Genomic DNA, 26,785 nt, shown 5'->3' with positions numbered 1-26,785 from the left:
GAATGCTGTATAATCAAGGAGGAAAAAAAATAAAAATGCAATATTTGAGACAATGGAATGGTGAAGAGAGAAGCTAAGAGAAGATGATATGATAATATTAAGATGACTCAGTTATGTGTCTAATTAGCTCCAGAGCTTTTATATTAATTTATTCTTAAATGAGTTAAGTGGACTAGAGTGCCTAGTTCCTCATTAGCAGCTCATCAATCATCCCTAGTGTGTTAATGTCAGCAGTAGCTCCTCCAGGAACTGTAAATAATAAATGTTTGTGTTGAAATGTTTCTCCTCATTTCTTATTCTTCTCTAGACGTGCTGCTCGTGTCGCTGCACTTGCAGCGGGTGTTAATGCTGTGCTGATGATAACTCTGTTGTTGTCACAGGGTTCCCTGGGCTCACCTGGCCCCCCTGGGAGGGATGGAGCAAAAGGAGAAGCTGTAAGCCTTTTTGTTCCTCCCATGTAATCCTGCTTTTCAGTGTGAGGGAAGCAGTGGGCATCAATCTGCTTGCAGTGGAACACGTCTGGGGGATTTGTCTGGCTGTTTTAGGAGCAGCAGAAAAAAATGGCAGGAGGTTAATAGCCCCAAAACTCTCACTCACATGTCTGCAGCCAAGGCAGATGTCCTATGGATTAACCATGGCTGGAGGCTCCAGGGCAGCTCTGCTGTTATTCATTAAGGAGGGAGAGGGAGCAGCCTGTGGTTTGGGACGTGCTGGTAAAGAGCTGCAGCTGCAGAGCCTGGCCACGAGTTTTATGGCTGGCAAAGAGTCCTTGGCTAGCAGATTCAGCAAAGGTGCAAGGGACCATGCTGCTTTCCACAGCAGCCATGGTCTGGAGAAACTGGAGTCATGGTCACAGAAGAAAAGACATCAAGTCCTCTTGTGCACTGATAAATACAAAGAGAAGAGGAGGAGGGCATGGTTAGTTCAAGGAAGGATGCAGTGTACCAAATACTGCCTGTGAGAGGACTACAGTTGAAGCACAAAACCACAAATATGTTTTCCAGTATCTCATAGAAGCGTGTTTTAGAGCCTTACATCTTTTCCCTTGCTTGATCACCATCCCTTAGAAATATCTTCAACCTAATGTTGAACCTTCACCATGTCATTCACTTTGTGGCAGTCACTTGATGGCAACTGAAGGAGCTTGGGAAAGGATTCTCTGGAAGGCAGGTATACACAAAAGGAGACACACAAAGCAAAAAAGCTCTTTTCCTTACATTCCATTTCTTTGTTCCATGATTGTCCTACTTTGGAAAAACGGAATTTTTCAATATTTCTTGCAGAACTGATGCAACTTCATCACATCACACATGGCATGGGATTGGACAGTGTTGTACTTGCAGAATTCCTTATAAGATGGGTTTATACACTGCAAGGTGACAATTCAAGAACAAATGCATTATGCTGGGTCCAAGGAATCCATCCCTGCACACCGTAATTAGTGCAAGCTGCTCACAACTTAGGGAACTCATTTTTTTCTACTTGGTTGTGTTTTGAGAGTAGATGAAGAGCTGCTTCAGTTTTCATTTTCTTTCTGCTTTCATTTTTGTGAGGAAAATACATTGTAAACTTTCAGATCTCTGTATAATGGCATTCAGGATTGTCAATATTTCTAACTGCATGCACGGACTAGTTTGAGCTATCTAGCCTTTATATATAAAAGATTTGTGTTTAGCAGTGATATTTCTGTTACTTGCAGGGTGAACGAGGACAGCCAGGAGCATTTGGACTGCCTGGGCCAGCTGGTCCAAAGGTAAGCTTTCCTTTCTTCTCTGCATGGACAGGCATATTTTTTTCACTGATTTTTTATGTTTACATGGCTTGAATTACTCATTGTTGATGACATTTGATATTCTCACTGGTGAATTAAGAAACTCAAAATGCTCATTTTCATCAGGGGTCTGCTAAGGTATCAGCAATTATGGAAAGTGTGTAAGAAGAAGAAATAACTTTGTTCAACAGTGTAGCTGGAGAAGGTGAAGAAAACATGTTTTGGGACACATAAACCTTGTGTTGTATCTTCTGTAGCTTTTCCAACTCTCACTAAGATGCTGAAGAGAATTATTTCCCCTACTCTATGACTTGAAAAACAAGATCATGTAGGGATCCTATCCTGAATGTTTCTGTCTATTTTGGGAGCTTCAGTTTTGCACTAGTGAACAGTTCCTTAGTGATCCAGAACTTGAGACAGTCCTTATATCACTGGGTTTGCTTCAAACAAGGTGCTTCCGAATGCAGATTTAGTGGGACTTAGCTGAGCACCAGAAATGCAAATTTTGAAGCAGCAATTCTTTAACCTCCTCTCAAATCTCAGCTCTCCTTGCCTTGTTCTCAGGTTATTGAGGGGATAAATACCCCTCAGGTGGTTTCAGCCTTGTTGTTATAACACAAAAAGTAGATGGTGCATTGTGTCAAGTGTGTTTTTAGGGGTATCACACACAGCAAGTTCAGCTCATCCTGTGAAAGGTGCTGCAAGGACAACAGTTTGCCTGAATTAACTTCACTCAGTTCTGTTCCTGTACAAGCCAAGACCTTTGAATATCTCATCTTTCTGGAAGAGCCATTTCTAGTCACCTAAATCTCGCACTGAGTTCACTGATGCCACTATCCTCAGACAGGAGTTAGGTACCTCAGCACCTTTCTGGGTGTAGCCTTGACTGTCCCTTGGCTCTGTCTGAGAGGACTTGATGAAGCAGGTCATGTTCAGGTCCTCTGTGTTCCTCAGCTATGCAGAGCCCTATCTCCAAAAGGTGTTTTTGCATAGAGGAAATTCGCCCTCTCCCAAAGTCCCACCAGGAGAGTATCAGAACTCATGAGGAGTTTGTAGATTAGCAGACATACTTGGTAGCCATCCCAGGGTTCTCTGTGGAAACTACATTGGCTTCAGCTGGGAATAAATGACACATGAAAAGCAGGGCTGGGCTGAGCTGAGTGGAGGCACACTGAATATTTTGCCCTTAGTAGGATTTAGATCTTGGAGGAAATGAACTGAATTTATCACTCACAAATGCTTTTTATCTGCATCTCTTATATCAAGTAAATAAATACATATTTTCTCTCTGTCCTGCATGTCTCATGTAGTGGAATTACAAACCAGCAGGCTATATGATGCTCTTTGTCGTATGAACTCCCTCACATTTGCTTTGCAAAGCTTTTACAAACCAAACTAAACTGAGGCGCCTACATTTTCCTCAAAGTGGAATTGATCCTGCTCCAAATTTCCCACCAGGTTCTTCAGGAACATGCAGTTCAGCCAATCAATGAGGCAATGCAGAATAGAAGGAGTTCAGATCTATGGGCTGGACAGGACAGGTGCGGTTTCGGCTGGACCTAAAGACATCTGACTGGACAGTGCCAGGTGCTCTTCCCAGGGAAGACATGAGCTTGGCCAGCCCCAGCCTCTCACAGTGCCTAAATATAAAATTATTGTGTGTTTTCACAGTGACTTTCATTTACCTCAATGAAGCATTGGCTGTGAGCAGTGTCCTTGAGCTGGATTCTGGCCTGAGCTATTTTAAGAAATAACCCTGAGTTGCTGACAGGGCTTTAAAATCTAAACCAGGAATCCACATTACTCCTCAGTGTAAAGCCTGAGCACTTCATCAATGTGCAACAAGGTGAATAAGGATGGGTGGAGTTGGCAATTAGAGAAGTCACATCTTCAATTACTGGTGTAATGATTATTTAGAGGTTTTTTGCCAGATCACTTATTTTTGGCATCAATATAGCAGCTCTGGGCTCTACCCCAGGCTGCATGGAGAGCAACGTTGCAGTTTGTCTGGTTGGTTGCCTTGTGATCCTTCCTGTCTCAATCCATCTTCATTAGCATTGAGCCAGACAAGCCCAGTGTGTGCTCAGCAATGATACCTGTGCCCCAGGAAATTCAGCCCCTTGTTTATCTCCTTATCAACTTTCTTTTAAGAAGTTGTCTTGTACTTTTTACTCGACCTTGTACTTGTGTGAAGCTTCCAGTAGCACAGATAAGAGTCCACCAATGAAATGGCCTTGGTGTCATCCCTGGTTTTACTGGTTTTGCTTTTCAGTGATGTGTCTGGGGGAGATTGTTCCTAGCTCAGTGTCTTCAGCATAAACCTGTAGGGTTTGGAGTGGGTTTTTTTCTTTTTCATCAAACTTGGAGGGTAAACCTCTTTGTTTCCCAAGAAGGATGTGTGATCTTCCTGGCTACAAGCTGGACACAAAGAAAAGTTATCAGAGTCAGCCTTGTGCTGAAGTGGTGAAGCTTCTGGTTACAGATGTCATGGTAGTCTGAGATGGCAAGAAATATTCACTGGTCAGTGGGGAAAACTCCCACATAAATATGAGGGACCTCACAGGTTAATTTAAATGGAATAAGTGGGTCCAGAGAAAAAGGGCCATATCTCAGATTGTTCATTTTACAGTGTTACAGCAGAGAAATAAAGTTTGGATTTTTGAGATCAGACCCTTTAGCCTGCAATATCCTGCAGCAAATATTCAACCTTTTCCTTCGTTTTACCTCCCCTGTATCTCTTATAAAAGGATAAAGAGGTTTTTGTGGTTGTCATTGCTGTGGCACAGACATAGCTATAGCATTCCCATCTGAACTGACAGTTATCCACACTTAATAGAAAAAGCAGAAGGAGAGGGGGAAAAAAAATCAATCCTTTGAAATAAAAAGTATTAGGTAAGAGTTTCATTTTGACAAATTTCCTTCTTGCCTGCTGGAGCTGTCGAAGGTCTCATGCTTCTCTGGTTTACCAGACATGATCTCAGCACAGGCCTTGAGTGGGTTCAGCACATCTCATCCAGACAAACCCAGTTTCTCTGTAACTTCTGCTGAGTGTTACAACCACGTTTTGTGTAACAGGACTGAGTTAGACTTCTGCAATTTGGATGACTTGGAGCAGGACTCTGTTTCTCTTGGGATTTTGCCTAGACTTTGGTAGCAGTATTTTTCTGCAGGCTGAAGGAGAGATTTAGGTGCATGCCTGCTATTAGAGGACTTGCAATGCTTCCTGACTTTGCAGAGGTTCTCTTATGTCTGATCCCAGAGCTATCTTTGCTTGAACCCTGCTCTTGTTAACCTGCGCTGGGGAAAAAAAGCCTCACTTCTGCTACTAACTAACTGCAAACATGTCTTGCATTTTTTATTTTATTATCTTTTTAATATAAAACTTCTATTAATAAAAAAATCTAGTAATTAAAATTATTTAGTAATAATAGCTCTATCTGTTTTGAAGCCTTATCCATTACAGCCACCCCCTGTGTTAGACAGGAGTTAAACAGATGAGAGTAGTGTGAAGGGGAAGTGATGTAAGTAAGAAAATAATCAGTCAAATAGGTGATATAAGATGCCAAACCAGTTCTCAAGGTCAACTTGCCAGGTCTAGGCTGTCTCCATGGGACAGTTCTGAGGGCTGAGCCTGTTCAGCTGGGGATCCAGATAATTTTCTGGCATTGTAAGACACATAAAGGCACACTGTGAGTACTCTCCATTATGATGTACATTCTCCAGGGCGAGTCAGGGCACTACCAGCTTAAAGACTGATGAAATGCACCTGATCCTCTTGCATTTTTTCTTATCAGTAAAAATAAACATTAGAAAATTTAGTTCTGATATATTTCTTTTCATTTACTCTTCAAAACATACAACATTTTGCAGACTGTGGTCACTTTACAGCAACGTATACCTTTGCTTTGTTCCATTAACACTATGTTAAGGAGCCCAAACAAGTGCTGAGTGCAACAGCTGACATTGCTAAACCTTCTGAAATAACCTGTAGAGAAACCTGTATGGGACAGTTTGTCTTCATAGGTTAAGTCTGAAAGCAGAAGGATAAAACTTGCTAATGTCTGAGGGGACAGAGGAAAATATTGGAGTGTCAGTTTGGATAAGTAGTTGGAAAGTAACACACCACTCCTGTATTACCACTGAGAGAGTCAAGAAGCCTCAATGTGAGCCTGGAGGAGCAACTTTCATTTCTAACTAACTAATTTTATTCCTGGTCTTTTATGTGAAAGAATTTCTGGTGGCTTACTGTATCTCAATTAATTGCCAGGGATCCGAGGGAAAACAGGGTCCTCCAGGCATCAAAGGCTACGTAGGAGCACCGGTAAGTCACAGCTCTTGTTCAATTTCTAATGCTCTAGAAACTTTCTCTACTTTTTCAGTGTGTTCTGCCCAGATATATTTTTTTATAATTAAGCAGTCTATAGTCTGTCTCACCACTTATCTGCACTATGTCCAAATGGTGAAATTGTCTTGACTTCACTGAGTTTCTTCTGTCTTCTTTAATTGTGAACAGACCTGTAGCCAGTAGAGAGGTGTCAGCAGAAATGACCTGATTACTGCTGGTGATCTTGTGATGCTCCCACTGTAATGCAATTGCTTTGGTCTGTGATCACACAAAATTAATATGGTGCTTTAAAACTTCATCAGAGCCCCCCAAAAAATACCACCTCTCAGCAAGTTTCCAGTCGTGTTTTCAAAGCTCTTTCTTGTGGCCCCAGATTGGTAAGCAGCCTTTAAACTGGTGTTGGAAAGGCTGACTGGATTTTCTTAGATTTGCAGACCCAGATGGGGGTCATCTCCCACAGGCTGGGGGATGAAAGGATTGTGAGCTGCCAAGAAGTACTTGGGGTGCTGGTGGCTGAAAAGCTGGACATGAGCTGACAGTGTGCACTTAGAGCCCAAAAGCACCACAGCCAGTAGGTGAGGGAAATGATTCTGCTCCTCTGCTCTGCTCTGGTGAGACCCCACCTGCAGTGCTGCATCCATCACTGGGGTCCCAGCACAGGAAAGATTCATGGACCTCTGACAGCAGGACCAGAACAGGGCCATGGAAGTGGTAGGAAGGCTGTAGCACCTCTCCTGTGAGATAAGGCTTAGAGTTGAGGTTGCGCAGTCTGGAGAAGGCTCTAAGGAGACCATACTGTGGCCTTTCTATATTTAAAGATGGCAAATTTTTAATAAAACCTGTTGTGATAGGACAAGGGATAATGGTTTATTATGTAAAAGGGGTGAGATTTAGATTGGATATAAAGCAGCAGGTTTTTACTACAAGAATGGTGAGACTCTGGAACAGGTTTTCTGTGAGATGGTGGATGCCCCGTTTTTGGAAACATTCAAGGCCAGCTTGGACTGGACTCTAAACAACCTGCTCTAGTATAAAATAGCCCTGCCCATTTAGATGATTATGTAAATTAACCTGAAGGCCGAATATACCCAGACATGGAGCTCTCATTTGCTTGGAGGTAAGACTCCACTATAGTGTAAAGTAAACTGAAGTTTAAATTAGTACAGCAAGAAGCACTATAAGTTTTGGCAGATCTAAAGAAGTCACTACTGTCTGAGCACATTTGTGTCTCTACAGCTATTAGCTGATTGCTCAGTTTCTACAATAAAGATAAAATACAAGGTATTTGCTGAGCTAAAGAAAGGTGAAATCCTTTTTTGCCCATTGAGTCAATTGTCTGTGCTAGTGCCACATCAAACTGAGCTCCAGCAATGTTTCTGGTGTAGCTGGGAGGAGATGAATTATGCAGTCCTGAGGAACACTGGCATTGCATTCACAGCACAAAAATGTGCTGGGCCCCCAGGACAGAGTGCATCTAACCATTGCCAGTTCTCAAAGCTACCTGCTGTCTGTCTGGCTACCATATCCAAACCCCCCAGGAACAGGAATTCTTGCTTGTTTATGTGATAGGTTTTCTCATCAGTATTGTCCTTTACCAAAGTTCTCATTGTTTACAAGAAACTTGAAAAATGCAGAGCACTGATTGTTTTCCAGACCATCTGCAGCTGTGGTGTGTTCCCAGTCCCTCCACTCTGCTGTTGGCAGGAGGGTCGTGTGTCTGCAGGCAATATAATATTACAGATGTTCTTGGGCTCACAAGCAGTCCCTGCTCTGTGAGTCTGCTTAGATCATGCCTACGGCCAACTTTGAGGACTGGCAACACAGAAAATGTCCTTGAGGTTCACTTGAATTGATTGTGCAGATGTGCACACTGGTTTGGTGACTAATTAAAGGAGGTAACTATGCCTCTACTTGGATTTAGCTTTATAATCTTTTTTTTTTATTTATTTATTTTTTATTTTTAGGGTCTACAAGGAGAAAGAGGAGAAAAGGGAACACGAGGAGACAAGGTATTCCTGCTGCATGCTAGGAAAAGCCAGGCTTTCCCTTTGCCCATTAGCTGATGCAGACTACCAGGCAAGCAGCTCTGGAGAGGGATGGAGTTTCCTCACTGCACTGCTTTTCAAAGTGCTCCCCACCTCCCATGGGTGTGTGGGAGGGTTTTTGGGATCTGTGCTGTCTACTAAGAACATGTTTAGGGACTTATTGTGTGTGTGCGGCTAGGGATGGAGGAGAGTGAGGGGGAGAGGAGTGGAGCTTGCCAGTGTGGAGATCTGAATGGGTGTTCACATTGTGTGCACAACCTGAGAGATGAGAATGGTCACTGACTGCCACTGACTATGTCTGCATATAGCATTTTCCCATCTCATTCCAGTTTTTCACATCATCAACTTCCTATGTTTCTTTTTTCTCCCATCCCCATGAACTCACTAGCACTGAGTACCAGGTAATTTGTACTATGTCAAAGGCTTCAACCAAATGGAATTGCTTCCCAGTTCCATGTTCTCTCCTGACTGTGAAGAGCTGTTTCACAGGTCACTCTGGGATTTGAACCATTTTTGTGGCTTAAGGAAAAGACCAAATGCTTATTATACCTGAAATGGGCATTTAAAAGGAGAGCTGGGCAGGCACAAAGCCTTACTCACTTCTGTTTGCTCATTGTGTTCAGAGAGACCTCAGATGTGCACCCACTTCTGCTGTAGACCCACCTGGCAGTGCTCAGGGCCCCTCAAAAATGTTTTGTCTTGCTTATGACTCGAGCCAGTCCTGACACAGATTTATCTCAGGGAGGGTCTGGCAGCTTTGCCTCTGTTTGTGTCAAGGAGGGAGTCATCGTCTTGCTGGCATAGCCCTGTTCCCATTTCTCAGTCTCCACCTTCTTCTGGAGAGGAAGTCCAGCAATTAACACCAAACTTGCCTACTGAGAAAAGTTATCAGTAGACCCTTAGTGGGAGATATTGGATTTCTCTTTACCAACAACCTTTCTGCTGTTTATGATAAAGTAGCCATGATCATATTTTGTATTACCTATCCTCGTTATTGCAGCTAGAGCAAATGGCTAGACTGTATCTTTGTCATGCTTTTCCTTCAGACCTTTGCAAAAATGCATAGGTGTCCTGTGTCTAACCAGTGCCTCTGCTGCTTTTCCAGAGGCTACATTGTCTAATCTGCTGGAATATTTGGCTCCTGGAAGAAAATCCATCTTTCTGACATCACTGTGATGGGAGAGGAAGCTGGAGCTGTGTGTGGGCAGGCAACTGACTAAGCACAGGAAGATCAGAGTAGGGAAGAAATTAATTCAGTCTTCTTTCATTAGAAAGATCTGCACAATTAGAGGTGCCCCCCATCCTTTTTATTTTTTTTTCCTTGAAGCAGCCAAATCTCTGCTACAACAATTCTGCTTCAATTTTTTTCCAGGTTTTAATGATGGTCTCAGTGCACCCACTGCCAGCGCTTTAACTTTTACCAGTCAGTACTACTGTGAAAACAGTGGGCGTAAATTCAGTGGGCCAAATATTTTCTTGTCTGCTCTTCAGTCTGTAACCTCAATACTGACACCTACGCAACCTGTGTTTCTTTGTGTCTGAAGAGAAAAGCGGTTATAATATCAGATGGGAGCACTAGTTCATGCACTCAGTATTGTTTTATCAAGTCTTCTCCCTTACTACCAAAAAAGCCCTAAGTATCCCATCCATCTTGCTGCATTATTTACATATCCTGGGACCTCGCCTGTAAATGTTGAGGTTTTATAGCGAGGTTCCCAAATCCAGTAGCACAGGTTACACCTGCACTTTAGGAAAAGCACTGCACCATATGAGGGATATCCCATGCCCTCTTGCGTCCAATGAGCCCATTGTAGACCCCTGGACAGATTCCAGACAGATAATTCTGATGCACTGCCCTGCTAACAGGAGCCATATCTATGTGTGACACTTGGCTTTGTAATTTAGGCATGCCTAGCAGCTAAGCATGACAAAGGGCATTGCTTTTGCTGCATAATCCTATGTCCATCCTGCAAACCCCTGTCTGTTTTATTGAGAAGGGATTGTGTAAGTAGGCAGCAGGACTCTGCTGCTGCCAGATCCCTCTGCAGTGGGCTTTTTTCTCCTTCAGCCTTTCCAGGGCCCTACTGACTCCTGAGTAATCATTTTTCCAACAGATCATTAAATTTTCTAAATGGTACAGGTCAGAGAGCAGCACTGAAGTTTTGGCAGAATTGTCATTTCCCCTAGTTGCTTGTGAATCTTCACCATTTTGTTCAACTGGTTAAAAGAAGATAAAACAGTAGAACACAGGAGAAAGAAATGGAGTCTTAAAGTGAAAATTTGAGAATGAAACTTTAATGTGTTTGCTCTCTCTGTTGGGAGAAAAGTACCTTTCACTGAGTGGCCTTTTTTAAAGAATGGAAAAATAATAAAAAATATTTATAATGACAGATTTTTCTGAAGAAACAGCACAAAACACAATTGTTTGGAGTGTTTTCAAATAGCTTTTTTTGTATTTGCTTGTATAAATAATACATTTGCCTTTTCCAGCCCCCGTTGGTAGCAGTAAGAACATCGACACTTTTCGTTTTGGCAGCTAAAGCAGCGTGTGTGAAGTACTCATTGCTGCAGTGTATTGATGTTAAAAATTCTCCTGGGAACTCACTGCACATTTTGTCAGCAATATACCAAGCTGTTGCTTGCTGAAAGTCTTAAATTCAGGATATTTGTAGTTCAGGCAGTGCAAAGGAAAGCATTAATGAGGAAACAATACCTCCAAAGCAAGTGGATCTGGGTGTCTGACACTGGTTTTCAGCTGATTTCTGGAGGATATTGGTCTCTCTAATTTCATTCCTTGAATACATAATTTGAAATAACATTTATATTGGAAGATTGATTGACTTTCTAAGGAAGAAAAATAAATAATTATTATCAAATCCATTTCTGACTTGGCAAATCAATGTACTTTACAAAAGAAGTGAATTAAATCCAATGCTGTAAGTGTGGGTTTGAAGGTAATAACAGTGATCTAACAGAGTTTAAGATACAGAAAAATACTAAAAAACCAGCATAAAACTATTAGTTTTCTGTCACTGCTTGTACTTGTAGAATTTCTTTTTACATGCACATTCATGTTCACATTGGCACTCTGAGTGTGTTTGATAGTTTATATTCAGCTGTGTGTGAAGGATCCAAACAAAATCTGCATTTCATTTTTCAGAGGTTTAAGGACTTTAGAGAGTACAAGTCCCTGTCTCTAGGAGTTTTAAAACTAACGAGACTGAATGGTCAAAGGCCACAATCAGTAGGAGAATAGTGAAGTTCAGCACAAGTATATAATTGATCCAGTTATCTCTATCAAGAACCTTGATTATAAAATATGAAATATGTTGAACTTGAATATGGAAGAACAGTAGAGATCAGGGACAGAATCCAAAATTATCCTGTAAATATAATCCCCCAAAGCAGATGACATTGAGAAGGGACAGCTGCAGAATGTTTCATACACATAGGACAACAAATTGCAATTATGGATTGGAAACAACTGATCAAGGAGCTGTCTTGTGGAGGGGGTTTGGTATAAAGTAAACATTGTCCTGTGATTTTAACAGAAAAATAGACTATAAAACATGAAAATATGTTCCTGCTCAAAGTTAGTCTCAGGTATGTTGAGTTTCATGCACCTAGCTACAATGAAGACGTGTAAAAATTGGACATTGCACAAAAGGGAGCAATAAAAATGACCAGAGAACTGACAAACATGCCCATGAAGAAAAGTTGAAAGCATTATGGTTGTTTAGTCTAGAAAAGTTTGAAGGGGGAGTTTTGTAAATCTTCAAATACACAACAGGTCATTGTAAAGATGAAGAAAAAACTTTCCTCCGTGGGGGGGTTTAGGGAAAGACTTATTAGTCTGGAACTGCAGCAAAAAAAAAAAAAAAAAAATCAGGTTTAGGTTCAGGGGGAAAACCTCATATCTTCAAGTAATAAAAATAAAAAAATAAAGTGGTGAAATCCATTGCATATGGAGTTTGTGGACTGTCCAGCTCTGGAGACATACAGGAACAAAATAATTGTTCCCCCAGGTTACAGAAAGGAAAGGTGAAAAATGAAAGATGTTTCTTTACTGGGTAAAACCAACCTATTGCTGGATTGCTTTATTAGTTTTGTAAGAGCTGTTCTGGGCTGACATTCTGCTGGAGCACATTGTCCAGTTTACACAAACCCACCTCAGCAGGCAAAGGAAGTCAACACAGAAACCTAGCACATACCTGCTTCTGGTTGCAGCAACTTTTCATGGTACAGATGTAGGAATTTCAGCTATTTTCTCCATGGGACTAGCTGGAATTTTTCTCCTTATTCATCACTCTTGGAGCAGACAGTATGGGCATCACCTTCAGGGCAGTGACCTAAACAGTACAGATTTAAATTATAGTGGTTCTTTCTCTTCTTTTTCCAGGGAGACAGAGGCCTGGATGGATTCCCTGGAAAGCCAGGTGTGGAGGGGAAACAGGTATGTGGCAAATACTCAAAAACTGGAAGTTTCTTTGGGAAGAGTGGAAGTTGACCCTAAAACAGACTTATCCTGGTTTGTTGCTGAATCATGACAGTACCCAATCATGTCCCTACTCTGAGGATCTTTGGTACAGTTTTCTTTTTTTGTTTGTTTGCTTTTAGAATTAAACTAGAATGCAACTTACACTCACAGGAAATGTGAGTCCTTTAAACGTGATAGTCTAAATGTTTGTCTTAATTTTCATGAAATACATAAGAAAGCACTCAGAAAAATTCAGTTAAGCCCACAACAGGAAGGGAAGAGAACTGGATTTAATATATTGCATTTGTTTTCAATAAAAAAAAAAGGCTTGGAACTATTTACATTTTTAAAACAAAAAGAAAACAGAAAATGGCCTAGAACATCAGTACATTTCTGCTTATCAGACACACACTGCTTTGTCTAAAACCACTATCTGTAGATTCCACAAGACTGTTTTCATTACCCAGGCAATGATACCTAATGAGAAGCATCCTTTTCTTCCAAGGACCCTCTGGTCTATATAGCAAAGGACAAAATAAGAAGCAGAGGACAGAGGTGATTTGCCAAAAGCCATGTAGCTAATCACTGCCACCCTTGAGCCTGATACCTCCAGGGTGCAGCATCTGCATCCTGCTCTGCTCCTCAGCTGCAGTTTACCTTGTACCAAGAAGTGTGTGTCTAGTTAGTGTTTATCACTATCCTTGCAAGATGGAAATGTTTTCCGGTGTTACAGATGAATAAAGAACTGGTTTATACTTGCAGCAAATGTAGATGAAGTAGGAAATTGCAGAGAGATGTCAAAATGGATCCTTTTTGTTTAGTACTTCAAAGGAACAATTTCTCCAAGTGAAACCCTGTTACAGAAATTGAGATTTCTGAAGCATTTCTTCCTTTTTCATGTCTAGACACTTAGAAGGGGGTAAATCTTCATGCCTGAATTTTATAATAAATTTTGTGCTGATATACTCACTGAACTGCAATTCTTCTGAATCAGCTGAAATTGGATTGGTGTTGTTATGGTTGCTGTGGCATCTCCATTGTTATTCTCTCTCCTCTCTGTGCAGCAGACTAAAAGCTGCTTCATGAGTTCTGTTAGCTCCTGCCCAGTGCAACAGGACATCACTGTGCTGCCAATACCTGCAGCCTTATGTTTCTCCTGCACTTTAGAAACAAAGAATTTTCCTTTAATTTTACTTCTTTATAGGGCCCTCCTGGCAGCCCTGGCCCTCCTGGTGCTAGTGGGACCAAAGGAGACAAGGTAAGTTGGGATGGGACACACAAAGTGGATTTAGAAACACATTTGTTAATTCTTCCTTGGGCTCTCAGTGCTGGAAATATCAGGGCTGTTGGACTAATATTTACCTCATCTGTATATAACAAAAGTTTATATAAATTTATATGTTTAACTTTTCTGACATGGCTTCAGTCTGAAATGGGTGTGAGTGTTAAAATGTATCTGTTTATGACTTGTCTGCTCTTAGTTTAATGCTGATAGTGAGAAGAGAAGGAAATAGAGTGTGGTTTGGGTCAGGAAATCTTCCTCATCTAAGAAATGTGGGTAGAAATGTCAATATGTTTGTGTAGAAGCTGTTTTTCTCACCCAGGAGATGTAAAATTGACTCAGAAAGTGACAACAAAATGCCTCTGAGCCTCCTACCTGCAAAATAATTATTCACTTCTCTCAGCAGCAATTTTGACCTTGTTATTTTTCAGAGTTGTTCAAATATTCAGGGCAGACTTATGTTTCCCTCTCTGTTAGAGATGATGCTGTGGTTTTGGTATTTCCGACCCAGCTCTTCAGCAGGAGTGGAAAGGCAAGGCCAGTTCTGGATTTCTTTCTCTGTTTCTCCTCTGGATTAAGTCAGTGACCCTTATCCAAGAATGCGGAGATTGGAAGCAATTCCCACTATTTTCTTCCTGCAGTAGTGATCAGTCTTGATCACTTCATTCATATTTCTGAACCAGCTGCAACTGGTGCTTCCAGAAGATGTTTGTCTCCTTGGTCTGATATTTTCTGAGTGGCTGGTGTGTGTCTCTTCACTAGTTCTCACATAACATGAGCTCTTTTTAGAACAGGCCTGTTTGGATGGGGCAACCAGATCTAGTGGGTGGCTTGTCTGCTTGAGGCACAGGGGTGGAACCAGATATTTTGGATTGATGGGCCAAGGCAAATGGTATCAGGTTCAACAAAGCAAAGTTCTGGGTTGTAAACTTTGGCCACAACAAAGCCCTGCAGTGCCCCAGGCTGCAGACAGAGTGGCTGGAAAGCTGCCCAGTGGGAAAGACTCTGGAGAGCTGGCTGACAGTGGCCAAAGCTGGCAAGTGCCCAGGTAGGCAAGAGGGCCAGTGGTCTCCTGGCCTTCTGTGTCAGGACTAGTGTGGCCAGCAGGACCAGGGTGGTGATTGCCCCTCTGTGCCGGGCACTGGGGAGGCCACACCTCAAATGCTGTGAGCAGATGTGTGGCCCTGTTGAGATTGAGATTAGTGAGAAATGTCTCTGCCCAAATTAAGGTGCAAATGAGACCAACTATCAAAGTTAACAATGGGGATTTTATTTACCAAAAAATGGGAGGAAGAGAGATAGAAAGGAATAAAGAGGAGGGTGAGAAATGAAGTGGGGGCAGAGGGGGTTGGGAGAGAGATGAAGCGGAAGACAATCCAAGACACTTGGTTCCAGCAGCGTCCTGTTGGTCCTTCCTCACCACATGTTGGTCCTTCCTCACCACGTCTGTTCTGGGGGTCTCTGTGGTTCTTGTGGAGGTGACGGCTCCAGGTCATACTTTCAGGGTTCACACCTTTCTCCACTCCTTGTTGTGGGTATCCAGGGAGATATTTTCCTATTTTCCTATTTGCCTTGTGAACGTAGGATGCCTTCCTTTGGCTGCAATGCTGAGGCCCAAGGAGCATTTCTCAGTTCTGAATGCAGCCTTGGGGACAGGGTGGGGATGTACCCCCCCCCCCCCCCCCCCCAGTGCAGACAGGGCCTAAAGTCAACTTCTGTCGGGTTCACAAGGCAGTGCCTTCCTCAGCCGGCTCTCCCTCACCATGTTGCCTTGTTAATTTCTTGTGGATGCCGGGCTGGGGCTGGCAGCAGGACCTACCTTAGCACGTGGTTGCCTAAGGGCAGCCGGCATCACTGGTGACCCTCAGGCTGCTGGCCCCGGGCTCACTCCTCCGGCTGCCCCCTGAGGCAGCTGAAGGAGAAAAGGCGGCGCAGAGCCCGCCGGGCCCTCTTGGCCATGGAGCGCCACGGCCGTGGGGCCGGGAGCTGCGGGACGGCTGCGCTGCCAGCGGGGCAAGCAGGAACAGAGGGAGCCAAGGGCTGGGCAGGCACCGGGCAAGCTCCTGCCGGCGGCTCATCCCCGCAGGGCTTTTTCTGAGGAGTGGCGGCCTGGGCACGACCAGCCTCCGTGCCTGCTTCATCAGCCTCGTCAGCAGGATCGGCAGGCAAAGCAGAAACTGCAAACATGTTTATGTCTTCTGACAGAGCCATGGGGAAAGGCTCACTGTGCCCTTCGTCGCAGGGATCGCTGTCCAGGGGAGAAGCTGCTGGCTCTGCTCCCTCCTCTTGCAGTGGGAGGGACAACTCGCTCTCTGGCTTGCTGTCACCCTCTCCTTCACTGACTCTGTCAGGGAGCTCTTCTCCCTCCCACTCTGCCAGTAGCTGGTCTAGCCGAGTGTCCCTGGACGGCGCATCCTTGTTCTTAAAGAGAGACCACAGCTCTTCAAAGAGGTCGGGAGGCACAAGCTGTGCGTAGTTCTCGGTCTCTCCTGTGCAGTCTATGGTCCAGCTGCAAAGGCTGTGCTGGACCGAGGGGCTTTCTGCATCCAAGGAGGAGAGGATGTCGTCTTCCAACTTCTCCAGCTCCTCTGCCTCGATATTCAGAAGATGCTTTGAAGCATCCTCAGGCCCCATGCACATCAGCTTGCCATCTGCAGTTTGCTCAGGCAGCTGATGAGTTTCCCTGTCCTCAAAGGGGCTTCCAGATGAGGGAGAAGCTGAGAAATCTGAGCGTTCCTCAGGCTCTGGTGTGAGCAAAAGCCCACAGTGCCCCTCAACCCAGGGATCTTTGTCAAGGGCAGAAGCTCCTGCCTCTCCCGCTTTCTCTTTCAAGAAGGCAAGGGATGTGCTCTGAGGACTGCTGTCGCTGTCTCCTGCAGCCTCTGTTTCTGGGAGTTTTTCCTCCTCCCACTTTTCCTCTGGCTCTTTTGGAAAACTGTCCCAGGGCTGCAAGTTGTCAGAGACAGGCTGGTGCTCTGCCAACTGGGCAGAAGACAGGAACTCAGAACAGTTTCCCATCTCTTCAGTGGCATCTTTGGTCAAGCCAAGAGCACTGGGCATCACCTGGGACATTGCATTCACCTCTTGGCAGACACTTGACTGCTCCTGCGTCCAGGGGGACGTGATATACCCGTCCTCGCGCATGCACGGGACAAGGCCTCTAAATTGGTCTTTATAGGTTTTGCCACCATGCTCTTCCTGCACCTCAGTGAGCTCCTCCCTCTCGGTGCACTCCAGGTGCTCCCAGGCAGGCTGGGTCCCTGTGCAGAGCAGCGTGCCACCCGCACATCGCAGGGGTGGCAGGCGATGGCCCTGCCTTGCTGCTGACCCTCGCCAGAGCCGTTCAGCTGAGCTGTCCGGGCAAGGTGTTTCCTGGGCCCTGTAAGCAGCCATAGTGCCCCATGGAGAAGGTGGCACTAGGTCTCGGTGGCTGCTTCCTATGTGGCCTGCGGACCATGCTCTGCCTCTGGGAGAAGACCCAGAGGCTGCTGGGGCTGCTGGCAGAGGGGGCAGCTTGTTCTGTGCTGAGGCTGCTCTTGGCAGCTGAGGGCTGCGCTGGCATGGAGGTGTCACTGTCAATGGAGGGCCATGGAGAGGCGGCAAGTCTGACACAGACAGTCTTGGTGTCCATGTGACTGTGCCGCTGTGGGGCACTGATTGCCCTCCCTCCTGGCTGTCCTCCTGTGTGTAATATCTTTGGAGTCTCCCTGAGGTGACTGGTCTAGGGAGCAGTATGTCCCCTTGGAGGGGCGTGATGGTTGTCCAGGTGACCTGCAGAGCTGCCTGTGGCTGCCTGTGAGTCACCTGTGGGAAGCAGGAGGTGTTGTCTGATGGAGAACGCTGTGCCCCCTGCATAGTTGCAAGCCTGGCCCTGGCCCCAATGGCAGTACTGGCCACAGCAGCCGGGCCAGGCTGGGTTCCCAGCTGCGCTCGCTGTCTCTAGGCCATTCCCTCACCCCAGCCCTTCTGGCACCGGCTCCTCCCCAGAGCAAGGCCTGGAGCCAGGCCTGGCTGCCGCTCTCTGCCCCCAGGGCTCCCCCAGATCCCACTGCAGCCTTTCCCTCCATTCCCATCCCTCACCTGTCGCCGCTTGGAGAGCAGCAGCTGCCCCTCACATGACTGGTAGTGGGCATTTGCCTCATGTCTCTTGGACATCTTGGAAGTGCTCTGACGAACACTGGCCAAGGGCACCCGGGAGAGCTGCTTCCTCCTGAGGAGCTGCTGCCTCGTGAGAGAGCTGCTGCCTCCTCAGAGAGCTGCTCTCCTGAGAGTGACAACACAAGGGGTGTTGGCCTACAAAAGCCCTCTGGGTCATGGCATGGACCCCTGTCACAATAGCCTCTGGGCATGATGTAACTGCGGGTCACAAAGGGCTGGTGGGCACGGCCACCCCTCGTAGGCCTGGCGGTCCCCCCCCACGACCACGGCCAGGTCTCGTAGGCCTGGCGGTTTCCATCGAGATGTTGCTTTCTTTGGCCTTTGCTCCTCTACCTTGACTACACTTGTTTGACTCCCAGTGATTTGCAGCACTCCTTTGTCCCCTCCTTGAGTTTGTCTTCTAAACATCCCCAGAGAAGCCCTGTGCCTTTCCAAACGGCTTTTCCCACCCAGCCCACCATATGTTCCACCCCTTGGGCCCACCTCCTGTAAAAAGATAATCAGGAAGGCAAAATATCCTTTTGCACTTCATCTGGCCACTACTGTAAAAGACAATAAAAAGTGTTTGTCTACAAAGATCAACAAAAAAGGAGGGCCAATTAAGCCTTCTGGTCCTAACCCTGACGGTTGACCAGTGGCTTCCCCGAGAACTGGCCCTGGCGACTCTGATGAGAGAGACTGTGCTTGATCCAGTTGTTTGGAAAAGCAACTTTAATGTAACAACAAAGCAACAAACTAAACAGTGTGTATAGTATGAGGAATGAACCAGAAAAAGCCAGAGTCCACGGCCTGCAGGATTTCAGAAAGGGGAGGGGTTAAGGCAGGGTCTGAGCAAAGGATCCAACAGGAAAGAGTGATTTGGAAGATTACAATTAATGCAGCAAAAATTATCCAATGACAACACAGGGAACTTAGGACTTTCTAGTAGTAACTTGAATAGCTGAACTGGAGGATCATGGGTGGGAGCTTGTGCTCACCCTAACTTCAAGAGGGTTTTCCCATGGCCTCAAATTGAAGTCTCCTTGATTATTTAAACTGACCCAAACAAGCCAAGAAAAATCTCCATTCTTTATTTGATGCAGAGGGGAATATGGTCATGACAAATGAGGAAAAGTCTTCCCTACCTAATGCCTTCTTTGCCTCAATCTTCAATAGCAGACTGGTTATGCTGAAGCCAAGCAGCTCCCTGAGCTGGCAGACAAGGGACATGGAGCAGACAAGATCCCCTGTAATCTACAGGACGTCTTTAATGACCTGCAGAGCCACTGAGACACTGACAAGTCTATGGGGCTGGCTCTGAGTCCCCCAAGGGTGCTCAGGGAGCCACAGACGAGGTTGCTAAGCTGCTCTCCATCCTTTATTATCAATCCTGAGCAGTCACCAGGGTCCCACTTGATTGGAGGTGTGCCAATGTGACATCCATGCCTAAGAATGTCCACAGGGAGGATGTGGGGAACTGCAGGCCTGCTAGCCTGACCTCAGGGCCCAGCATGGTTCTGGTACAGGTCATCGTGACAGGGATCACGCCCCCCCCCAGAGAGGACAACCAAAAGATCAGGACCAGTCAGTGTGGGTTTGGAAAGGCAGGTCCTGCCTGAGCAACATGATGTCCTTTGAGGAGCAAGTGACCTGAGCTGAAAAGCTGTGCATGGAGTCTCCCTGGCCTCAAGCAAAGCCTTTGACTCCATCCCCCACAGCAGGGTCCTGCAAAAGCTGTCAGCCCAGGGCTTGTGCAGGGGCACTCTTTGCTGGGTTGGGAACTGTCAGGATGGCCGTGTCCAGAGAGTGGCTGGGAATGAAGCTGCATCGAGTTTGCCTACAGTCCCTAGTGGTGTCCCCTGGGCCCAGTCCTGTTCAGTGTCTGTCCTTCTGATGTGGACGAGGTCATTGAGAGTAACTTCAGTAGTAAATTTGTGACAACAACAAGCTGGGTGGGGGTGTCAACATGCTGGAGGGTAGGAAGACTCTGTGGGGGGGATGTGGACAGTCTGGATAGATGGTGTGATGCTGAGTTTCCCGAAGAGCATAGGCCTGGGTCCTGCCTTCATGTCCCAACAAGCCCCTGCAGTGCCCCACTCTGCAGACAGAGTGGCTGGAAGTCTGCCCAACGGGAAAGGCCCTGGGGATGCTGGCTGACAGCAGCTGGACTTGAGCTGGCAAGTGCCCAGATGGGCAAGAAGCCCAGTGGACTCCTGGCCACTAGTGTGCCCAGCAGTACCAGGGTGGAGATTGTCCCTCTGTGCTGGGCACTGGGGAGGCCACACCTCAAATGCTGTGTGCATATGTGTGCCCTTATTGGCATGCAGTTAGAGAAAGATCCTTATGTTCGAATTAAGGAGCCAGTGAGACCATCTCCTGAAGTCAACAACAGGGATTATATTTAACAATAATAAGGAGGAAGAGAGATGGAAAGGAATAGAGAAGAGGAGGGTGAGAAATGAAGTGGGGGCAGAGGGGGTTGGGAGAGAGATGAAGCAGAAGACAATCCAAGACGTTTGGTGCCAGCGGCGTCACGTCAGTCCTTCCTCGCTATGTGCTTGTCTGCACTGGGGGTCTCCATGGTTCTTGTGGAGTTGAGGGATTCTTTCTTTCAGGGTCGTTCTTTCAGGGTTCACACCTTTCTCTACTCCTTGTTGTGGGTATCCAGGGAGGTGTTTTCCTATTTGCCATGTGAAAGGAGGATGGGAGTGCTTTCCTTTGCCTGCAAAACTGAGGCCCACAGAGCATTTCTCAGCTCTGAATGCAGGCTTGCATTCAGATGGGGATACCCCCCAGCCCTAAGGACAGTTTCTGTAGGATTCTACAAAGCAGCGCTTCCATCCTTCCTCAGCTGGCTCTCCTCGACCAGGCTGCCTTGCTGCTGCCTTGGAGCTGAGGGGTTTGGGATGGCTGCAGGACCTACCTTAGCAAGTGGTTGCCTAAGGGTGAGCAGTCATCTTTGGGGATCCGCCTGGTGCTGGCCCCGAGCTCACTCCTCTGGCTGCCCCCTGAGGAAGCTGAAGGAGAAAAGGCGGCGCAGAGCCCGCCGGGCCCTCTTGGCCATGGAGCGCCACGGCCGTGGGGCCGGGAGCTGCGGGACGGCTGCGCTGCCAGCGGGGCAAGCAGGAACAGAGGGTGCCAAGGGCTGGGCAGGCACCGGGAAAGCTCCTGCCGGCGACTCATCCCCACAGGGCTTTTCCTGAGGAGTGGCGGCCTGGGCACGACCAGCCTCCGTGCCTGCTTCGTCAGCCTCGTCAGCAGGATCGGCAGGCAAAGTAGAAACTGCAAACATGTTTATGTCTTCTGACAGAGCCATGGGGAAAGGCTCACTGTGCCCTTCGTCGCAGGGATCGCTGTCCAGGGGAGAAGCTGCTGGCTCTGCTCCCTCCTCTTGCAGTGGGAGGGACAACTCGCTCTCTGGCTTGCTGTCACCCTCTCCTTCACTGACTCTTTCAGGGAGCTCTTCTCCCTCCCACTCTGCCAGTAGCTGGTCTAACCGAGTGTCCCTGGACGGCGCATCCTTGTTGTTAAAGAGAGACCACAGCTCTTCAAAGAGGTCGGGAGGCACAAGCTGTGCGTTGTTCTCGGTCTCTCCTGTGCAGTCTATGGTCCAGCTGCAAAGGCTGTGCTGGACCGAGGGGCTTTCTGCATCCAAGGAGGAGAGGATGTCGTCTTCCAACTTCTCCAGCTCCTCTGCCTCGATATTCAGAAGATGCTTTGAAGCATCCTCAGGCCCCATGCACATCAGCTTGCCATCTGCAGTTTGCTCAGGCAGCTGATGAGTTTCCCTGTCCTCAAAGGGGCTTCCAGATGAGGGAGAAGCTGAGAAATCTGAGCGTTCCTCAGGCTCTGGTGTGAGCAAAAGCCCACAGTGCCCCTCAACCCAGGGATCTTTGTCAAGGGCAGAAGCTCCTGCCTCTCCCACTTTCTCTTTCAAGAAGGCAAGGGATGTGCTCTGAGGACTGCTGTCGCTGTCTCCTGCAGCCTCTGTTTCTGGGAGTTTTTCCTCCTCCCACTTTTCCTCTGGCTCTTTTGGAAAACTGTCCCAGGGCTGCAAGTTGTCAGAGACAGGCTGGTGCTCTGCCAACTGGGCAGAAGACAGGAACTCAGAACAGTTTCCCATCTCTTCAGTGGCATCTTTGGTCAAGCCAAGAGCACTGGACATCACCTGGGACATTGCATTCGCCTCTTGGCAGACACTTGACTGCTCCTGCCTCCAGGGGGACGTGATATACCCGTCCTCGCGCATGCACGGGACAAGGCCTCTAAATTGGTCTTTATAGGTTTTGCCACCATGCTCTTCCTGCACCTCAGTGAGCTCCTCCCTCTCGGTGCACTCCAGGTGCTCCCAGGCAGGCTGGGTCCCTGTGCAGAGCAGCATGCCACCCGCACATCGCAGGGGTGGCAGGCGATGGCCCTGCCTTGCTGCTGACCCTCGCCAGAGCCGTTCAGCTGAGCTGTCCGGGCAAGGTGTTTCCTGGGCCCTGTAAGCAGCCATAGTGCCCCATGGAGAAGGTGGCACTAGGTCTCGGTGGCTGCTTCCTATGTGGCCTGCGGACCATGCTCTGCCTCTGGGAGAAGACCCAGAGGCTGCTGGGGCTGCTGGCAGAGGGGGCAGCTTGTTCTGTGCTGAGGCTGCTCTTGGCAGCTGAGGGCTGCGCTGGCATGGAGGTGTCACTGTCAATGGAGGGCCATGGAGAGGCGGCAAGTCTGACACAGACAGTCTTGGTGTCCGTGTGACTGTGCCGCTGAGGGGCACTGATTGCCCTCCCTCCTGGCTGTCCTCCTGTGTGTAATATCCTGGGAGTCTCCCTGAGGTGACTGGTCTAGGGAGCAGTATGTCCCCTTGGAGGGGCGTGATGGTTGTCCAGGTGACCTGCAGAGCTGCCTGTGGCTGCCTGTGAGTCACCTGTGGGAAGCAGGAGGTGTTGTCTCATGGAGAACGCTGTGCCCCCTGCATAGTTGCAAGCCTGGCCCTGGCCCCAGTGGCAGTACTGGCCACAGCAGCCGGGCCAGGCTGGGTTCCCAGCTGCGCTCGCTGTCTCTAGGCCATTCCCTCACCCCAGCCTTTCTGGCACCGGCTCCTCCCCAGAGCAAGGCCTGGAGCCAGGCCTGGCTGCCGCTCTCTGCCCCCAGGCCTCGCCCAGATCCCACTGCAGCCTTTCCCTCCATTCCCATCCCTCACCTGTCGCCGCTTGGACAGCAGCGGCTGCCCCTCACACGACTGGTAGTGGGCGTTTGCATCATGTCTCTTGGACATCTTGGAAGTGCTCTGACGAGCACTGGCCAAGGGCACCCGGGAGAGCTGCTTCCTCCTGAGGAGCTGCTGCCTCGTGAAAGAGCTGCTGCCTCCTCAGAGAGCTGCTCTCCTGAGAGTGACAACACAAGGGGTCTTGGCCTACAAAAGCCCTCTGGGTCATGGCATAGACCCGTGTCACAATAGCCTCTGGGCATGATGTAACTGCGGGTCACAAAGGGCTGGTGGGCACGGCCACCCCTTGTCTCGTAGGCCTGGCGGTTTCCATCGAGATGTTGCTTTCTTAGGCCTTTGCTCCTCTACCTTGACTACACTTGTTTGACTCCCAGTGATTTGCAGCACTCCTTTGTCCCCTCCTTGAGTTTGTCTTCTAAACATCCCCAGAGAAGCCCTGTGCCCTGCCAAACGGCTTTTCTCACCCAGCCCACCATATGTTCCACCCCTTGGCCCCACCTCATGTAAAAAGATAATCAGGAAGGCAAAAGCTCCTTTTGCACTTCATCTGGCCACTACTGTAAAAGACAATAAAAAGTGTTTGTCTACAAAGATCAACAAAAAAGGAGGGCCAATTAAGCCTTCTGGTCCTAACCCTGACGGTTGACCAGTGGCTTCCCCGAGAACTGACCCTGGCGACTCTGTTGACAGAGACTGTGCTTGATCCAGTTGTTTGGAAAAGCAACTTTAAAGTAACAACAAAGCAACAAACTAAACAGTGTGTATAGTTTGAGGAATGAACCAGAAAAAGCCAGAGTCCACGGCCTGCAGGATTTCAGTAAGGGGAGGGGTTAAGGCAGGGTCTGAGCAAAGGATCCAACAGGAAAGAGTGATTTGGAAGATTACAATTAATGCAGCAAAAATTATCCAATGACAACACAGGGAACTTAGGACTTTCTAGTAGTAACTTGAATAGCTGAACTGGAGGATCATGGGTGGGAGCTTGTGCTCACCCTAACTTCAAGAGGGTTTTCCCATGGCCTCAAATTGAAGTCTCCTTGATTATTTAAACTGACCCAAACAAGCCAAGAAAAATCTCCATTCTTTATTTGATGCAGAGGGGAATATGGTCATGGCGAATGAGGAAAAGTCTTCCCTACCTAATGCCTTCTTTGCCTCAACCTTCAATAGCAGACTGGTTATGCTGAAGCCAAGCAGCTCCCTGAGCTGGCAGACAAGGGACAGGGAGCAGACCAGATCCCCTGTAATCTACAGGAATTCTTTAATGACCTGCAGAGCAACTGAGACACTGACAAGTCTATGGGGCTGGCTCTGAGTCCCCCAAGGGTGCTCAGGGAGCCACAGACGAGGTTGCTAAGCTGCTCTCCATCCTTTATTATCAATCCTGTGCAGTAACCAGTGTCCCACTTGGTTGGAGGTGTGCCAATGTGACATCCATGCCTAAGAATGTCCACAGGGAGGATGTGGGGAACTGCAGGCCTGCTAGCCTGACCTCAGGCCCCAGCATGGTTCTGGTGCAGGTCATCGTGACAGGGATCACGCCCCCCCCCAGAGAGGACAACCAAGAGATCAGGACCAGTCAGTGTGGGTTTGGAAAGGCAGGTCCTGCCTGAGCAACATGATGTCCTTTGAGGAGCAAGTGACCTGAGCTGAAAAGCTGTGCATGGAGTCTCCCTGGCCTCAAGCAAAGCCTTTGACTCCATCCCCCACAGCAGGGTCCTGCAAAAGCTGTCAGCCCAGGGCTTGTGCAGGGGCACTCTTTGCTGGGTTGGGAACTGTCAGGATGGCCGTGTCCAGAGAGTGGCTGGGAATGAAGCTGCATCGAGTTTGCCTACAGTCCCTAGTGGTGTCCCCTGGGCCCAGTCCTGTTCAGTGTCTGTCCTTCTGATGTGGACAAGGTCATTGAGGGTAACTTCAGTAGTAAATTTGTGACAACAACAAGCTGGGTGGGGGTGTCAACATGCTGGAGGGTAGGAAGACTCTGTGGGGGGGATGTGGACAGGCTGGATAGATGGTGTGATGCTGAGTTTACAGAAGAGCATAGGCCTGGGTCCTGCCTTCATGTCCCAACAAGCCCCTGCAGTGCCCCACTCTGCAGACAGAGTGGCTGGAAATCTTCCCAGCGGGAAAGGCCCTGGGGATGCTGGCTGACAGCAGCTGGACTTGAGCCGGCAAGTGCCCAGATGGGCAAGAAGCCCAGTTGTCTCCTGGCCACTAGTGTGTCCAGCAGTACTAGGGTGGAGATTGTCCCTCTGTGCTGGGCACTGGGGAGGCCACACCTCAAATGCTGTGTGCATATGTGTGCCCTTATTGGCATGCAGTTAGGGAAAGATCCCTATGTTCGAATCAAGGAGCCAGTGAGACCATCTCCTGAAGTCAACAACAGGGATTTTATTTAACAATAATAAGGAGGAAGAGAGATGGAAAGGAATAGAGAAGAGGAGGGTGAGAAATGAAGTGGGGGCAGAGGGGGTTGGGAGAAAGATGAAGCAGAAGACAATCCAAGACGCTTGGTGCCAGCGGCGTTACGTCAGTCCTTCCTCACTATGTGCTTGTCTGCACTGGGGGTCTCCATGGTTCTTGTGGAGTTGAGGGATTCTTTCTTTCAGGGTCATTCTTTCAGGGTTCACACTTTTTTCCACTCCTTGTTTTGGGTATCCAGGGAGGTGTTTTCCTATTTGCCATGTGAAAGGAGGATGGGAGTGCTTTCCTTTGCCTGCAAAGCTGAGGCCCACAGAGCATTTCTCAGCTCTGAATGCAGGCTTGCATTCAGATGGGGATACCCACCAGCCCTAAGGACAGTTTCTGTAGGATTCTACAAAGCAGCGCTTCCATCCTTCCTCAGCTGGCTCTCCTCTACCAGGCTGCCTTGCTGCTGGCTTGGGGCTGAGGCGTTTGGGCTGGCCACAGGACCTACCTTAGCAAGTGGTTGCCTAAGGGTGAGCAGTCATCTTTGGGGATGCGCCTGGTGCTGGGCCCGGGCTCACTCCTCTGGCTGCCCCCTGAGGCAGCTGAAGGAGAAAAGGCGGCGCAGAGCCCGCCGGGCCCTCTTGGCCATGGAGCGCCACGGCCGTGGGGCCGGGAGCTGCGGGACGGCTGCGCTGCCAGCGGGGCAAGCAGGAACAGAGGGTGCCAAGGGCTGGGCAGGCACTGGGCAAGCTCCTGCCGGCGGCTCATCCCCGCAGGGCTTTTCCTGAGGAGGGACGGCCTGGGCACGACCAGCCTCCGTGCCTGCTTCGTCAGCCTCGTCAGCAGGATCGGCAGGCAAAGCAGAAACTGCAAACATGTTTATGTCTTCTGGCAGTGTCTTGGGGAAAGCCTCACTGTGCCCTTCGTCGCAGGGATCGCTGTCCAGGGGAGAAGCTGCTGGCTCTGCTCCCTCCTCTTGCAGTGGGAGGGACAACTCGCTCTCTGGCTCGCTGTCCCCCTCTCCTTCACTGTCTCTGCCAGGGAGCTCTTCTCCCTCCCACTCTGCCAGTAGCTGGTCTAGCCGAGTGTCCCTGGACGGCGCATCCT

At 48.0% G+C, this 26,785-nt stretch overlaps 1 protein-coding gene across 1 annotated transcript in view; it reads left to right on the top strand.

Annotated features, from left to right (window-relative positions):
• COL22A1 (collagen type XXII alpha 1 chain) overlaps positions 1–26,785 on the top strand; it is a 221,117-nt gene that overhangs the window by 94,545 nt on the left and 99,787 nt on the right. Inside the window, exons 13-18 of the mRNA XM_059867554.1 lie at positions 381–434; positions 1,700–1,753; positions 6,039–6,092; positions 8,081–8,125; positions 12,561–12,614; positions 13,843–13,896. Of these exons, the coding sequence (XP_059723537.1) occupies positions 381–434; positions 1,700–1,753; positions 6,039–6,092; positions 8,081–8,125; positions 12,561–12,614; positions 13,843–13,896 (315 nt within the window). The remainder of the gene's footprint in view (positions 1–380; positions 435–1,699; positions 1,754–6,038; positions 6,093–8,080; positions 8,126–12,560; positions 12,615–13,842; positions 13,897–26,785) is intronic.

Source organism: Haemorhous mexicanus, chromosome 1, assembly GCF_027477595.1.
Source record: "Haemorhous mexicanus isolate bHaeMex1 chromosome 1, bHaeMex1.pri, whole genome shotgun sequence".
Lineage (NCBI taxonomy): Eukaryota > Metazoa > Chordata > Aves > Passeriformes > Fringillidae > Haemorhous > Haemorhous mexicanus.
Note: the sequence above shows the minus strand (reverse complement) of the source record. Positions and strands in the feature narration are given on the sequence as shown.